This window comes from Rhamphochromis longiceps, linkage group LG17, assembly GCF_057381845.1.
Source record: "Rhamphochromis longiceps isolate RC_006_pf linkage group LG17, R_longiceps_female_GT1.1, whole genome shotgun sequence".
In the NCBI taxonomy this organism is placed as follows: domain Eukaryota; kingdom Metazoa; phylum Chordata; class Actinopteri; order Cichliformes; family Cichlidae; genus Rhamphochromis; species Rhamphochromis longiceps.
In genome coordinates, this window is record NC_140573.1 from 20,538,937 (window position 1) to 20,556,176 (window position 17,240).

General features: G+C 40.4%; 1 protein-coding gene across 1 annotated transcript; it reads right to left on the bottom strand.

The window, feature by feature from the left end:
* Nucleotides 1-610: 610 nt before the first annotated feature.
* LOC146649639 (uncharacterized) lies at nucleotides 611-12,117 on the bottom strand. The gene is made up of 6 exons (XM_085386693.1): nucleotides 11,688-12,117; nucleotides 10,831-10,999; nucleotides 9,391-9,885; nucleotides 5,213-5,280; nucleotides 2,105-2,148; nucleotides 611-1,188 (listed from the first exon to the last, which is right to left on the bottom strand). The coding sequence occupies exons 1-6, from the start codon at nucleotides 11,886-11,888 to the stop codon at nucleotides 1,083-1,085; spliced, it is 1,083 nt and encodes a 360-aa protein (XP_085242819.1). The 5' UTR covers nucleotides 11,889-12,117; the 3' UTR covers nucleotides 611-1,082.
* Nucleotides 12,118-17,240: the final 5,123 nt, after the last annotated feature.

Consider the following 17,240-nt stretch of genomic DNA (forward strand, 5'->3'; position numbering starts at 1 on the left):
GTACTGGCCCCTAACCCTAAATAGTAGTTCAGGTCGTATCTCTCTACAGAAACAGCTTAATTCTCTTTCTCCTATGACGGCCAATATTTGTTAGTAATATTCTAAAGCCAAAAACGACATAGTCCCAATATACAGGGTTAAGTGCTGTTAGAGCTCAGAGGGTTGACTTAAACCTCTAATAATCAATGTAGTTAAAATACTCAAAAGAATGTTGTCAGTGGTAATGGGACAAAGCCACATTCAATGTTGATTTTAATTTGAAAATATGTGTACATAATCTAACATGCTTATTATTTGTGGGGACATCACACTTGAAATGATTACTGGTAGTGCAATTTGACATTTTCTGTGTTCTATGTATACATTATATGTGCAAAGCAGAAAAAATAATATTTGCATAGAGAATGAAGTTATATAACAGTGTAGGTGGATCAAGGCCAAGTCAATGTTGAGCATCTAAGAAAATTATGAAAGTTGATACTACTAGTAATGGAAACTTTCAGTCTCAACATCAAACAGTACTACAAGTTCTCATATCTCAATAGACCTTTGATTTTTTATTTTACTTTTCATTGACAGTACTCAGTACAATTTCACCAGCCTTCATACTTTAAACTAAACAGAACACCTGTTTACAATAACAACTTCATATGAGAAACAAAGGGAAACAGACTGATGGGTTTTATGGATTGAGTTGCTAGCTGTGGGTCATATTCACCGTAACAATTATAACAGCCTACACTCACTTTTTAAAGAATGTAGCAAATATAAATGCTGTACAAAAACATTCAAGTTAAGAACACAGAACTACTATTGTAGTTAACAACATAATATAAAGTCTTTTTTTACGTAACACAATGCATTTTAACAAGTATAAATATTTGTCTAACATTTCTAAACAATCAAACTGCTGAAAATGAACATATCCAGTCTGTGAACAGAGAAGATCAATGTGACATCTGGATGTATGGACCTTTGGTTCCACATATTTCTGAAAGTGTTCCTTGTAGACAGTACACAACTTCAGTTTTCAGACATTATATCTTACTTGTTTGTAACATAGAAAAACAAACATCACAACATCATAAAAAGACTTCCTCAGTGGCTGAAGGAGGTGGCACATCTGGCATGGCAAAGTGGTGTTGAAATTCACTGGCTGGCTCCCACGTGTCATCCCAGATTTTCCCACTGGAAAATATAATTATTGAAAGAAACAACACCAAAAACATTAATATCGTGTTGGGGATTACTTCGTGCTTTTTATGTTTAACACCAGAGGTGGAACATGATAAAGACATTTCCTTAAGTACTGTACCAAAATGCAAATTGTCATTTTTATGGATATTTTCAACTTCTGCTACACTATTTGTAATTTAGATGGATTACAAACAAAACACTACTGTACAGTTACACTCGACACATATGAAAGACTTAGTTATTGTTTTTCAGTTGAACAGTTCATAATATCCTTTCTGTGAAGTGAAAATAAAAATTGTTCAAATGTGATAATTAGTTTCTTTTGGATTATTATAAAGGCTGTTGTTTACTCTTTAATTTGTAGAGATTCATTGCTGTCACACAATTGTAATGCTAGAAATACAGTATGCAAAACAACTGAAAGCTTTCACAGTGTGATATTAGTACTTCTTTGGAAAGTTCAGAATCTGAATACTCCCTCCACTGCTTAGGCGATTTATCCTTTGGCACACATAAATCTGTGTAAGACATGGACAAATTCTCTCCACTTTGTCAAAATCCTGATAGCTTTTATATATTTCTTACAATTAATGTGAGTGCTCTTATGGCCCCAGCACAGTCCAGCTGGAATTATTCCCAGTACTTTTGCATCTAAGTGAGACACTACGTGTGTTTTCTGAACAGTTTCAAATATATTTCTTATTAAATTTGTTATTTTATGATTCGACAAAGATGGCAAAAAACTTTGCAATAATCCTTAATTGATTAAATAATTGAGATAGGATAAGAAAAAAGCGAGAAGTAAGACGTGACAAAACACCTGGTTTTCCATTTTCATTTGTGCTCCAAAAAGGTAATAGATGGAAACAGAACATTCTCAGAGAATGAAATATCAAGAGCTTCTTACCAAACAGAGCAAGGCAACCAACGCACTTTTACTTCTGTGTTCCCCTAGACAGAAGGAATCAGAGAGGCAATCGTTAAATAACATGGTTAATGGATAGGTGTCTTCATAAAGCTTGTGTGTAATCCAGTGTGCACACCTGAGACACACACAGACCCATGTAAACACACTTTGATAGATGTGTAGGTATGTGTATGTAAGGCATTTCTGTTTATAAAAAAAATAATAATAGGATTTTGAAAAGCATGTATCCAATTGTGGCATTCACAAAAAATTATTTTGATCACAGGTTTAGTTAACTGCGTCTATCTGTTTTTGACTCTGGCTATGTTCTTTTCTTCGGAAAGTTTGACGTACTTGATACATCATACACTGACATAATCAATATCATCCCATTATGAATTGTTTGAATTGTGTCCATTTAAACACTTCAAACTACACATGCAGGACACTGACAATCGTGTCGCATTGGACAGTTACACCTCCACTGTCTTGGACTACATCTGTTTCTGTGTGGACAATGTAACAACTTGGAAACGATTCCGTGTGTTCCCTAATAATCCACCCTGGATGACACACGGAGTTCAACAACTTATTCGAACAAGGAACAACGCTTTCAAATCCGGGGACCAGGAGGCATACAGTGCTGCCAGGGCCAACCTGAGAAGAGGCATCAAGACTGCCAAGCAGCAGCACAGGAGGCGTATCGAGGCCAGGTTTGAGAACAACACAAACCCAAGGCAGGTCTGGGAGGGCATCAGGGCTATCACGGACTACAAAAGAAGAACACCATCACCCTCAGCCGACAGTTCTACTCTGGCTGAGGATCTAAATATCTTTTATGCCCGTTTTGACAGGGAGAACACCGACCCTGTCCTGTCCCCTCTCCCCTCAACCGACCCTGCTCCGGTCCTGAGCACTCATGAGCTGAGGCGTGTGTTCCGGAGCATTAACACCAGGAAGGCGGCCGGGCCGGATGGAGTGCTGGGCCGGGTGCTAAAAGACTGTGCTGCGGACCTGGCGGACGTCTTCACCTCTATATATAACACCTCGTTGTCCTGTTCACTGGTACCATCCTGTTTCAAAGCAGCAACCATCGTTCCCATCCCAAAACAGTCAAATGTCACATGTCTGAACGATTTCAGACCTGTGGCACTCACCCCCATTCCCGCCAAATGCCTGGAGAGACTGGTCATTAAACACATCAGAGCTGCTTTTCCACCATCCCTGGACTCGCACCAGTTTGCATACAGGGAGAACCGGTCAACCGAGGATGCGATCGCCACAGTGCTGCACACATTACTGAAGCACTTGGAACACAGGAACACCTATGCACGGCTCCTCTTTGTAGACTACAGCTCGGCTTTTAATACCATCCGGCCATACAAACTCCATCCCAAACTCCACCAACTGGGACTTAACTCTTCTCTGTGCAACTGGATTGTGGACTTCCTCACTAACCGTAGACAGAGTGTCAGAGTGGGTAAGAACACCTCTTCCACCCTTGTGGTCAACACCGGTGCCCCTCAGGGGTGTGTTCTGAGCCCTCTGCTATACACTCTCTTCACCCATGACTGTATTTCCTCCTGCGCGTCCAATCTCATTGTTAAGTTTGCAGATGACACTACAGTGCTCGGACTTATATCCAACAATGATGAGACAAACTATAGGACAGAGGTGCAACAACTAGAGTCATGGTGCCACGACAATAACTTGGTCTTAAACACCAAAAAGACCAAGGAGATCATTGTAGATTTCCGGAAGAGGGGTCATAACAACCATCTGCCTCTCTTCATTGGCAGTGAGGCGGTGGAGAGGGTGAGCAGTTTTAAATTCTTGGGGGTAACTGTGACCGAGGACCTGTCCTGGGGCAACCATATCACCTCAGTTGTACGGAAGGCCCAACAGCGCCTCTACTACCTGAGGAGACTGCGGAGCGCACACATTCCCAGATCTCTGATGTTGAACTTCTACAACTGTGCCATCAGCAGCGTTCTGACGTATGGATTTCTAGTGTGGTTCCCCAGCTGCACCAAGGCCGATCAGCAAGCACTCCAGCGGGTGGTGAAAGAAGCTGGCAGAATTATTGGAACAAGTCTGCCAGAGATCAGTAATATCTTCCCCACTCGCTGTCTGAGGAGGGTGCACAGTATCCTGCGGGACCAACATCACCCTGCGCGCCACCTTTTCCATCTGCTGCCCTCAGGGAGAAGGTACAGGTCTATACAGGCCAGAACATCCAGACTGGCCAACAGCCTGTATCCACAGGCTGTGAGGCTCCTGAACTCTCTGCCCCCCTCTCACGGACAATAACCATATCCAACTTCTTAATAGCAATGAACTGGTCTGCATTGGTGCATCATATCTTTATTCTCTTCCCCCTCCTGCCCCCCCCTCTTTCTTAAATAGATAACTATCATATCTGATATCATATCTCACAGTACAATAATATTGAATGGGTTGCATTGTTGTATTTTGTCATGTTTCTCAGGTCTTTGTCTGAATTTCTACGAACATTATTGCTAAGGATTGTCTTATTGCATTGGAGTCACACTGGGTTAAATATGTACACTTGGGTTTTAAGGGGTATTTATTATTTTCTTCTTTTTTTTGGGTTGTATGGAAGCCCCAAACGCAATTTCATTGCTCTTGACAATGACAATAAATAAATAAATACTAAATACTAAATAGATTATCTACTATTTATAGTGAGACAGGGCTGGTCAGCATATATCAGGATCTATAAATTGTGCTTTCTATGATCCTGATTCAACAAGAACAACTGAGGATATAGGCTTACACAGAAAAAAATATGATCCTTCCTCATATACAGTCATTTGTATGTTAGCCATGTAGGTTTTTGTAGCAAGATGTAGCAGTATTCAATGTCTGTGATTAATTTTGCAGAATTGTTTAAGAACAAACACATGAAATACAATACAATCTTTTAATGTAATTCCATTAATCATTTCCCTTCACTAATCTCAAAAGTACATTTGAATTTACCCATGTAGCACAGTTCATGGCTGTAGTGCATGGATGAAAACAACTTGAGATAGGCTTACTGTAAAAAGTCTACTGAAAAGCAAATTAAAACATTTTAAGTATTACCTCATTTATCCTGCTCTCAGTGACTTCTTCAAACTGGAACACCTTCTGCCTACTACATCTTCGACAGCCTAAGAAATGAAAAATTACATTTAAAAAAAACATAAGACTCTGTATACACAAGAAATCAAATATGAGTTTTCACTCAACAAGTGAAAATCTGTAATATCCTCCTGATTGCCATACTCCATTTGTCCTCTGGGGTCAAAAAGTGAACCCACCTCAGTTGAGTTTTTTTTTTAAAGTACATACCATAAATTGTGAATCAATTCTGTGTAAAAACTTAGTTTCACTTAGGACCAACAAATTAACAAAAAAATTCACCCTTCATTTTGCAATTGAGTGCCACCAGACCTTGTTTATATAAATGCATACACTATTTGTTGAGAGAAACTAAAATGTTCTCTAAAAGTGCGTTTTAGTTTTCTCAATCCAATCAAGTTGAATTACAAAGTCCTCTTAACTAAAGTAACGGTGTGTTCACACCGAACGCGATGGACGCGAATAGAGCGTCAGGTTTACATGTAAAGTCAATGGAAAGGCGCGATGACGCGCGATTGCGGGTCTCGCGAAAATTCGGAAGCAGATTTGCGTCGCGAAAACGCCAAAACGCGTGAAACGCGCGTCAGTGTAGCGCGTCTGGCGCGTTTGACTCGCGAATAAAACCACGCGCGTGAGTTTTTGTGTTGCATTTTGTGCATACGCGCGTTTCGCGTCTACCGCTCGAGTTGGAAAAATCTGAACTCCAGCGTCAAATCGCGCCGCGACAACCAATCAGGAGCCTGGTGACGTGGCTGTTACCTAGGTCAAAGGGGCAGATCCAGCCAAAGCCTTTCATACTTCAATGGAGGGGAAGGCTAATCAATGCGGTAGCAAACAACTCGGAGCTGTACAACACCAGCTGCTTTCAGTACCGAGACAGGAATAAAAAGGACTGAGCTTGGAGGAAGATATGTGAAGAGATCGGGCAACCTGGTAAGTTCATTCATTTCTCTTTTGAAAGTTTTCACTGACCCGGGGAAGCCGCACAAAAGCTAGCAAGCCACCGCTATTTTCCCACTGACGTACAAATACCGTTCTGCTTTTATGCATGTTATCATTTAGGAATATATTTTATTGTTTATTAATAAACAGCACACAGTGGTCCCGCTGTTCATCCGTCACTGCTTTGCTTTTTCGCTGATTTTTTATTGCACAGTACAGCATTGCATTCTGCAGCCTGATTGACAAATCTCCTGCGCTTGCCAAATTTATCACGTTTGGTTTTGATAACCATCGCGTCCAATAGAAAAAACAGCACAAAAACACCCATAACTATGAGCCTCATTCGGAAATAGACACCTGCACCGTGAGGGAAAAAGGCGCACGAAAGTGGCGGGCAGATGAAGACAAACCGCGGCATAATTGTGACCAGGGGCTAGTTATTCTGAGAACCCCTGCAATAAATGAGGGACCACTGTCTACTCTACGATTATTATATCGAACCTGTTAACATTTAATACTGTATTGATAGAACCAACTGATTCTGCAGCAGAGCATCCCCAGTCCCTGAGCTCCTGCTGCTGCACCCACAGATATGTACAGCAAGCACTGATACCTTTTTAGTCGGTGGGATTCCCTTGTGATCACCTTTACTAAATATCTACAACCAATCTGATTATATCCTGTTATTGTTTTTTTTTTTTTTTTCAATGTTGAAATTAAAATCTAGTAGCAGCCTTCTCATTTCTTTGTGTTTTGTGCTGTTTTACAGGCCCACAGAGGAGGACGGCTCCGAGGCAGATGAGGGACAGGTCCCAGGACGGTCCATCGGCGGTGGAGCTGGCCATCCTGGAGTCCCTGAAGAGGCCACACCAGTCTCCAATGGAGCATTTCCTCCTCAGCCTTGTTCCTGCTCTGGAGAGCAGCTGGTCCTTTTTATTCCTGTCTCTCTGTAAATTCTTATATTTTATATATTTATGTTTAATGTTTTTCTGTTTGAGACTTTTAATATTATTTCAAATAAATGTTTATAATGACTAATGTCTCAGTTCTACTACACAGCAAATGTTGGCACACGACTTGACACATGTAGAATTTATTTCATATTATACTAATGACAAAATATACTGATACAGTGGGATGCAGAAGTTTGGGCAACCTTGTTAATAGACATTTTCCTGTATAAATTGTTGGTTGTTACAATAAAAAATGTCAGTTAAATATCATACAGGAGACACACACAGTGATATTTGAGAAGTGAAAAGAAGTTTACTGGATTTACAGAAAGTGTGCAATAATTGTTTAAACAAAATCAAGCAGGTGCATCAATTTGGGCACCACAAAAAAGAAATGGAATGAATATTTAGTGTATATCAATGTGTGTGTCTCCTATATGATATATGGGGTGCCTTTGTCTGGATGTGCTTCCCATCCAGAGCTGCACAGCACAGAGGAAAGTTCCAGCGCTCCTGGAATCCCTCTGTGATGGACCGCCAGTCTCCAGGTGAAGGCACAGCCATGAAGTCGTCCACTAGACAGTCCCAGATGGACGTCGCTGCCTGGGGGGTGATCTGGCTCACCGTGGACACACCGACTCTGAAACTGAACGCGATGGTCCTGAAGGAGTCCCCGGTGACAAGGAACCTGGACAAAATTGTTCAAAATCAGTATTATGTGTACTGCAGTTACAAAATACATTATTCAAATTCCAAAATACTTTTGTGATGTCAGATATAAATCACAAAACTTAAATCTTACATAAAACATTTTGTAATTATAAGGATAATTACAAAATGTATATTAGATAATATCTAAAACAGTTGTTTTGTTTTAACTTTAACATATCATAATTTGATTGGTAGCAACTTTCACAACTACAGTGAGCCAATCACTCATAATTCCTAAACATCAGGTAGGAATGAAGTAAGACATTAATAGAAATAAAGAGTTGTATGTTGACATGTAGCCCTTTCCTTGCTTAAATCATTAATATTTTTGAAAAATTAATCTGTGATAAGACAGCTTATCAAGATAGAACCATGTAACTAGAGATGAATCAAACTGTTCACAGTTTTATCTAACTCTGTTTTAATAAAGGCTGTGACCCCTGCTATAGAGTCTGACAGCTGCAGGGATTATATACAAACATTCAACTATCCCAGAATTAAACCAGGTCTAAATAAAAAGGAGTGAGTATCACTACAAAGGTTAACTCAGTGGTCCTAATGCTACAGTTTGATATCAGCAAACACCGAGCGCATACATTGATGTGACACCACAGCCATGCTATCATTCAAACACTGATAACAGCATAAATCGAATTAAATCGGGACTTGATGAGACCTTCTGAGTATCACTAGAAATATTATAAAGAGTCGTCTCTGTACCACAGTTTGCTTTCAGTAAACACCGACAGCATTCACTGTTAGCATAGCACATCCATGTTAGCAGTGTATAACTGGATGGATTAGCATATTAGCACAGATATCAATAAAGGACTACCGTATTAAATAGTTTTACTAACCTCAGGCAGACGGACAGGCGCTCTGCAGGTGGGATTGAGCGTCTGTAGTTGGTGTCTAGGCGGGCAATGCTGGGACCGACGAGGGAAAGCAGGTCCTCAAACTGGCCAACGGTGATAGCGCTGGAATCGGCCGTCATCCAGGCGCAGCTCCTGGAGCAAGTGGTGAAACTCACCAAACTGCTCATGCCTCTGGAGGACCTGATGGACCCAGGTACGGCGAGGACGTCTGTTACGCTGCTGCTCTGCTCTCCACAGTACATAGAGAAGGGAGACTCTCTCTTCAAGTGCTAGCTCGATAGCTGCCATCTTGCAAAGATACCGGTCTGGCACAACTCCCTCCCACATTCCTCCCACATTTCCGGTTCACGCGCGTCAAAATATCATATTTTGACGCGCGATGGATTTTTCTTGGACACGCGTTGAGACGCGAATGTACACGCGTCAAATTAGGGGCGTTTGGGGCGTTTTATTCGCGTCCATCGCGTTCGGTGTGAACACACCGTAAGGGATTGACCATATTTAATTATAGTCTTTTTATAGTGTACACCAAAATGCAGCTAAATAACTAGTGAATAATACTTTGCAATGGTTTGTTAGTTCTCTAGGACAACATATGTATCATTTTTGGGTAAGAAACTTAAAAATCTCAAGACATAACATGCAAAGCAATACTTACTCTTTCTCTTCTTATTTTCATGTTGGCCACCCTCACTTAAGGACTGGGAGATCGCGTGGCTAGCAGGTGGATGAAGAGACTGCAGAGATGGCTGGTCTGCGGGTTTAAAAGGTGGTGGAGAGGTGGGAGAGGTTGTTTGTGAGGTGCTTCTGTCTCTCTTCTTTTTTTGGAAAGACTGGGAGCATGGAACAGAAGAAGGAGATAAAGGAACAAGATTGAGAACAAAAACAGTCTCTGTCTGCTCGTCTGACAGGCTCTTTGGGTGCTCCTCGAGGAGCCTAGAAGATTGATGTTCCTGGGTGGTCATCTCAGGCTGCTCCTTGGCGAGGCTCTCTGCTTGCTTGTTGATCAGGGTCTCTGCCTGTTCTTCACTGGGGATCTCTGCGTGTTCTTTGATGTGGGTCTGTTTGTCGGCACAATGCTCCTTGGTGGCATTCTTGGACTGCACAAGCTGCTGTTCTGTGGGGGTATTGGGGTGCACTGGTGTGGAGGTTCCTATAAAACATATTTACTTTCATAAAAATATTTTTCAAAAAAGGCCTTATATTTAGCAGGAACTACACTTTGGCTACGTTCACACTGCAGGCGAAAGCGCAGCAAATCCGATTTTTTTGACCCTCTGCGACCCATATCCGATCATGGTCTGACAGTGTGAACGGCACAAATCCGATATTTTCAAATCCAATTTGGGTCACGTTCGTATGTGTTACTGAATCCGATACATAGCTGATATTTTAGAAAGCGACTGCTGTTTGAACGGTCCTTTCACATTAAATCGATCTTCCACGTCACTGACACAAGACAGACGCCAATTATCAGCGCCAGAGAAGCACCACAGAAGACATCATGAACGCTTCCTGGCCATCCAGCTAAACTGTTGGGAAGACAACGTTGGAGAAACGTGAACATTTTATTTGCAGATTCTGACAGAAGTCTGAAACTACCCTTTGAAGCACCGCTCCTCTCTAAAACAGCAATAAGGATCATTATTAGGCCATATGTAAATAACAAAATAACTTAAAGCAAAATTGGGAAACATAAAGTCTCAAACAAGTCTTTATAATAAGGGCCATCAGTCAAAAAATACTGTTTGGTCTGGGTCTAAACAGAGCGCAATGTGTGTGACGTCTTCTTTTGCGCATGCGGCCGCTTTGGGCGTTCACACTAGAGCGCGTTTTCTGTCACATTTTATTTGTAGTGTGAACGAGCAGACAAAAAAATCTGAATTGAGCATTAAGACCTGCAGTGTGAACGAAGCCTTTGAGAACATATCCTTCAATGGTTATTTAATGACCTTAAAATATACTTACACAATTTGCTTAAAGATTAATGAAGTATTCTGATTGTGAAAGCAAGTTGAGACGACTTGTTGTGAAAAGTTGCTATATAAATTAGCATTAATTAACTGGACTGAAAGTATACAACAGACTTCACTCTTACCCTTAGACAGTATAAATTCATAAGCCCTCTGCATCTTCTCCAGGAAATTTCTTGTAGTAGAAGTGGGGTCCAAATGGGTAATAACATCTGCTACCCACTTATGTGAATTCTTGTCTTTTTTGCCAATGAATAAAATGGGCTTGTAGCCTATAGACTCAAGTTTCTGCACCTGAAATTAATAAAAAAAATAGTTGGCACAAATTAGTCAAACACAGCCTGTTGTTAAATGGTAAACGAAATGACTCTTATATAGCGTTTTCTCGTGGAGCACTAAAAGTGCTTTATACAACATGCAATATTAACCCATATTCACACCAGCTTCTTAGAAGTTTCCATTTAAGCATTCACACACAGCGATCGTGGCTCAAGAGTTGGCAGTTCGTTTTGTAATCGGAAGGTTGCCGGTTCAAGCCCCGGCTTGGACAGTCTCGGTCGTTGTGTCCTTGGGCAAGACACTTCACCCGTTGCCTACTGGTGGTGGTCAGAGGGCCCGGTGGCGCCAGTGTCTGGCAGCCTCGCCTCTGTCAGTGCGCCCCAGGGTGGCTGTGGCTACAATGTAGCTGCCATCACCAGTGTGTGAATGAGTGGATGACTGAATGTAGTGTAAAGTGCTTTGGGTTCCTTAGGGACTAAGTAAAGCGCTATACAAATACAGGCCATTTACACATTCATACTGATATGAATACATACAGCCACCACTGATGTATTACAGTAAAGTAATTGTTTGTCTTTAGCAAAATGTAGATAAAATATTGTTGCATGTTCTCAAAAGCACATATGATGAGCTGTGTTAATGTGCCAGCAACATCTTATAACAACTTAATGATAATATATGAAACAAAAAATTTTTTACTTACTGCAATACGGGCAGAATCAATTATCCGGCAAACATTTCTGTTTTTCAAGACAACTTCTGCCCACTGGCTATCCAATGATTCTACTTTTTCTTTTAGCTTCTTTTTGCTGGACAGACTTCCGAAGCAGACATAGCAGGTTCTTCTGCTTGCCTGATTGGGAGTCTGGCAAAATGTACAGGGCCTGAATTTGGGGCGTGTCATGTTGAAACAAAGAATAATTACAGACAGAAAAGGCAGCAGACAGACAAAAGGCAAATTATAGGTTAACCAGCACACTGACAACAAGAAAAAAGCTGAAGAGTTAAAGAGACAGAAATGCGGATAGAAACAGAGAGACAGACCAATAAGGACAGCAGTAAGAACAGATACAAACAGACTGACGTGGCTCTTAAAAGTGCCTTTAGGAGTTTTTCAAAAAGCAGATGTAGGAAGGAATCAATCAATAATAGGCTGATTGATGAAGAACCTGTTTAGAAAAAAAAAGTATTCAGAATTCAGAAGCACCTTATAAATAAATATATACATTAAACCCTATTGTAACGATTTAGATAAACCCTGTTTAGTGTCCATTTGTATTTCATTTGCAGCATAGATGATCGGTCTGCTATTTAATGATTATGTAATGCTGTTATTAAGTTTAAAATCGAGAGAGAGAGAGAGAGAGAGAGAGAGAGAGAGAGAGAGCCAGAATGAGAGAGAGAGCCATAAAGAGAGAGCTAGATTGATAGATAACGTCTATCTTCAATTTCAGCATCAACCCAATCTGGCAACACTGACCCTTATTAGAACCCTCAAACTTTACAAAGTGGCAACAACAGCAAACGTCAGCACACACTTCTCTATCACTGTACCCTGGATGATGATATATGATAAGCTTAACTTGATTGGCTAACAGAAATGAATTTAGCTAACTTACAGCACATGTGGTGTGGTAACATATATGCTATTAAATGTTAAGTCATTCGCTGTTCCACGAAATTGCTAATCTTAACCCATGGAACTGCTAAAAGCAGCTTTGTGAGCTCACTGTTTCGGGTTTTTCTTTTTGGTTTTAAATAAGAAAAATAATTTTAAAAAATCTACAGATTCAGATTCGCACTTACCTGTGGTACGATCGAGTACGTTGACGTCACTGCCGCTCATCTGATATGATAAAAAAATAAACTTTCTCAAAAATAAACAAGTGAGTCGCTGTGAATTCCTTAACAGCACCGAAAATGTTTTTGCATACTGCTTTTTTGCCGAAAATGTTTTTGCCTAATAAAAAAGAACAACGATCGAGTACGTTGACGTCACTGCCGCTCATCTGATATGATAAAAAAATAAACTTTCTCAAAAATAAACAAGTGAGTCGTTGTGAATTCCTTAACAGCACCGAAAATGTTTTTGCATAATGTTTTTTTGCCAAAAATGTTTTTGCATAATGTTTTTTTGCCGAAAATGTTTTTGCCTAATAAAAAAGAACAGCTTTTTTATTAGGCATTTAATTTAATTTAATACGTAAGAGCGTGATTAGCCAAAGCAGACGGTAAAATGACTGCATGTATTCAGAGGAGTTGGAGAAGATATCTTACAGCTGTAGCAGAATGATCGACAGATTTCCAAATATCAAAAGGATTGTAGAACAGTTTATAAAACCGGTGCAATAAATTCACCCAATCGCTAGCTGTGCCATTACCCAGCATACATCGCTCACTCCGTCAATGCAAGAACCGATACACAAATAACAGCCTGTAATTAGTTTTATCTGCAGTACTTTTCTCTCAGATAGTTGCCTGCATTATATAATTTATTGTGTTCAGTATAGGTCGTTACAATGTGATTTGGAAAATGTCTAAATATACCGACAAAATCTCTTCAATCGGAGGACCCTTCACGTCAATTCCCGACGCCAGAGGGGTACCCTGCGCGTCCATATGTGCAGCAGAGGGGACCTGACCATGCGTCACACGTTTGACGAGTTGGGAGTGAGAACGTGTTGGCTGCTTAGAGACTTGCATGACAGCAGATCAATTGATTCCGACTTTTATAATGTTTTTTTCTTTTGTGTGCTTCATTGTGTGATTGCGTTCTCAAAGACAAGTATTTGTGTTAGGGTGCGCACTCCTGCTGGCATGGCCTCCACTGACCACACTGTCAGTTTGTTGTTTTCACCAGACAGACCAACAAGAAAACATTCTTATTTCTTCAGAAAGGAGGTGGTAAAATCTCTGTGTGTGTGTGTGTGTGTGTGTGTGTGTGTGTGTGTGTGTGTGTGTGTGTGTGTGTGTGTGTCAGCAGTGGGTAATCGGCTCAGTACAGAGCTCAGAGACCTGTCCTAGGGGATTGTGGGTATTTTCATGTGTCAATTCACATCAGGTTCAACATGAGAGAGTTCAGCAACAACTACACACACTGACACATGTGCACACACACAAATCTTTTTTCTCAATACCTGACACACACGGCCATATGGCCATTTTTTTTTACGTTTGTATGTGTGTGTGTGTGTGTGTGTGTGTGTGTGTGTGTGTGTGTGTGTGTGTGTGTGTGTGTATTTCTCTCTCCAGGTGTATTAATCATCCAGGAATAGACTCAGCAGTCTGTCAAAAACCTGTGAAAGCCAACACACACACTGACTCTTGGCTGTTCAAGCGTGTGCTGCTGAGCTGTCAGTCATGCAGAGGTCCAGTTAACACAACGGCCACCCACACAGTCCACATAAGTGATTCATGACAGTTACATAAACATGACTAAAGGATAGTCCACATTAGTTTCTACTACACGTTGTTTTTTTGAAACTGTGTGTTGAAGGTTTACTCTAGGTTTACTCTAACCTGACCAGATGAAAGAAACCTTAATTTTTGTACCCAGACAACACAGGCGTCATTTTCACAGTGAAGTTTGAAAGCTGAATAGTAACTTTATTTAATAAGTCACAGGGGAGACTTGACTGGTTAGTGCAGCCTGTTTCACTGTGGGCCAGCAAATGTTAACCAATGATGTGGTAAAGAAATAATCATAAATATGCTTCTTGTGAGCCTGATGACAGCACTTTGACTTCTGTTTTTCTATGGCTACTGATTTCTTCCCTTGTGGCCAGTACACAGCTATCAGCCACAGTTTAAAATCACTGGCAGGTGAAATCAATAACATTGATTGACTCATTCCAGTGATACCTGTCAGGGGGTTGGGAAACATTAGCAAGGAAGTGAGAAGTCACTTCTTATGTTTATGTGCTGAGGAAGAAAAAAAGCTGAACCTAAAGATCTGAGCAATATCAGCCAAATCGCGATGGTTACACATTTGGGTCAGAGTTTGTGGAGAGTTCTCAGTATGTCAATGATCCAAACAAATAAAAAATAATTTAAAGAAGGTGCCCTGATCTGAAGGATCATGTTTGCTTTTCCATCGTGTGGCTAGCTGAGTGCTTCATTTACAGAACATCAGGATAAAATACAGAAAGAAGGTTCCTGACATTTCTTTGGATGTTACTTTAACTCATAGCAAATACCTAAACTTTGCTGAAGTCACTATAAAAGCGCTTAATGGCAGCTATATTGTGTTTTTGCATAAATTGCAAATACACATTAACTTATCTACATTTTGCTTATGTGACAATCAAGATGACAATGTAGGATCGCGTGAATACGGGTTGAGTCAGACGACCTTATTCAGGCCTAGGGACTGATCAACGACAAACTACTGAGTCATGAGGGAGAAATGAGTTGCTGAAGGTTGCTGGCAATCACAGGAAAATTGATAGCTATGGCTCCAGTCACAGAGGCCTGCTGATCAGTCACTGACCCCCAGTTTGCCAGCAGATTTCTGTTTTTGGTGTTTAAATAGAAGTTATAGACCACACCAAACTGTGAAAAGTGTGATGCTTCTCGAAATGGAGAAGATTCACCTTAAAATTAAAAATGGCACATCTCGAAACATCCTGGCTGCAGCAATGAGGCACAACTCTGAAAGGATGACCGCTGAGCACGTTAACATATCTGGAGACAAACATGGAAAAAAACACAACCACTTGGAAGATTTTGGTGCCACATCACCATCACCACCACCCATAAACCTTAAGGAGTCATTGCCAACCAGAATATGCTTTTTTCCAAGCAACCAGTGATTGCATTGAATGGGCGAGACAACTCTTTAGCCATGTGTGACTGACATCATGTGAGAAACTTCAATTACTTGATAATTACTGAAAAAATGATTCCAACCCAAATAAATGACTTGCTGTCTTCAGAATACGTTCAGAGGCCTTGAATCGACAAGCCAGAGATGCTTTGACAATACAAGTGAGAGGTACCTACATAATATTAGGCAGGTAGTTTTTCTACTGTGGATGATCTGTGTGATCAGTGAGCTCACTGTACATGTGACCTCCATGTTAACATGCAGTAAGGAGCCTGTTATGATTTATATGGCTTTTATAATCAGATTCACCACATTAAAATGGAGCAGAGAGCATGCTCACTGTTGGGAGGAGATATCATTTCTATTGGGGTTTCATCACGCCTTCACCTCACATATGCAGGTATGCAGCCCAGAAAGGGGGGGTGGGCGGGTGGGGGGATTTTGTGCTGCAGCCAGGATGTTGATTGTAGAGATGGCACGATACCACTTTTTTATGTCCGATACCGATACCGATATCATAAATTTGAATATCTGCCGATACCGATATGAATCCGATATAGTGTTTTTTAATCAACAAAACTGTTTTTTAAATATCTTGCTGCATTTTGTATAAGTTCATACTCAAGTTTAAAACAACAACTACACTAAAGCTATTCTGTTATACCTGTATGCAAAAAAAAAATATTTCATAGTTCAGCAATACTGATCAATCTAATAAACTTAAACCTACACCATCCTCCCTATTCTGGTATTTTAAAGAGTACTTAGCATAAATATTAAGCAACCTAACTAATAGGGTTCCAACTCCCAGCAACAACAAAAATAAATAAATAAAAAATAGGGAACCACCCCTCACGCGCCACCTCATGATGCTTAATCGACGTAATCAACCTTAATTTGATGCAGTGTGAAAAAAAATGCACAGAAATCAATTATTTTTCAAGAAATATTAAATAGATTCAACATCTTTCTTCAACAAAATTGCAGACTGCACAGATGGTACCTTCCCAAAGGAAAAAGTACTATAGCTTACTAGGGTATATTAGACTTAATAGTTACTATATACAGTAATTGACTTCTATTCATTTTACATCAAATTAAAACTTTGGGTGTCAGATAATTATTTATTAAAAGCTAGACATTTTAAATGAGAATAAGAAAGAAAAGTATGTCTTTGTGCCCCCTTTTCCCTGTTAATGCCCTATCGGCCCCCCTGGCTAAACTTTGCTAGATCCGCCCCTGCACAGTTACCAGCGTCAGCTACGTAGAAAAAGATCCTCGAGTAGAAAGTAATATTAAATACATTCTAACAACAGCTGATCAAGCTTAAACGTGCTGCTGTTGTTCAGCCGCTGGTTTCCTCTTTCTGGTGCAAAGTGGGCCAAAAGCAAACTAGAGACACGACTGGCGACAGAAAAGCCGATCAGCTGA

Bases quoted from the DNA above. Each gene is read 5' to 3' on its own strand.
- LOC146649639 (XM_085386693.1), bottom strand. From the start codon at position 11,888: ATGACACGCCCCAAATTCAGGCCCTGTACATTTTGCCAGACTCCCAAT. The intron at 5,281-9,390 runs GTAAGTATTGCT...TTCATTTCTTAG, and splicing joins TGAAAATAAGAAGAGAAAGA to GCTGTCGAAGATGTAGTAGG. The intron at 2,149-5,212 runs GTAATACTTAAA...CCTTCTGTCTAG, and splicing joins CTGAGAGCAGGATAAATGAG to GGGAACACAGAAGTAAAAGT.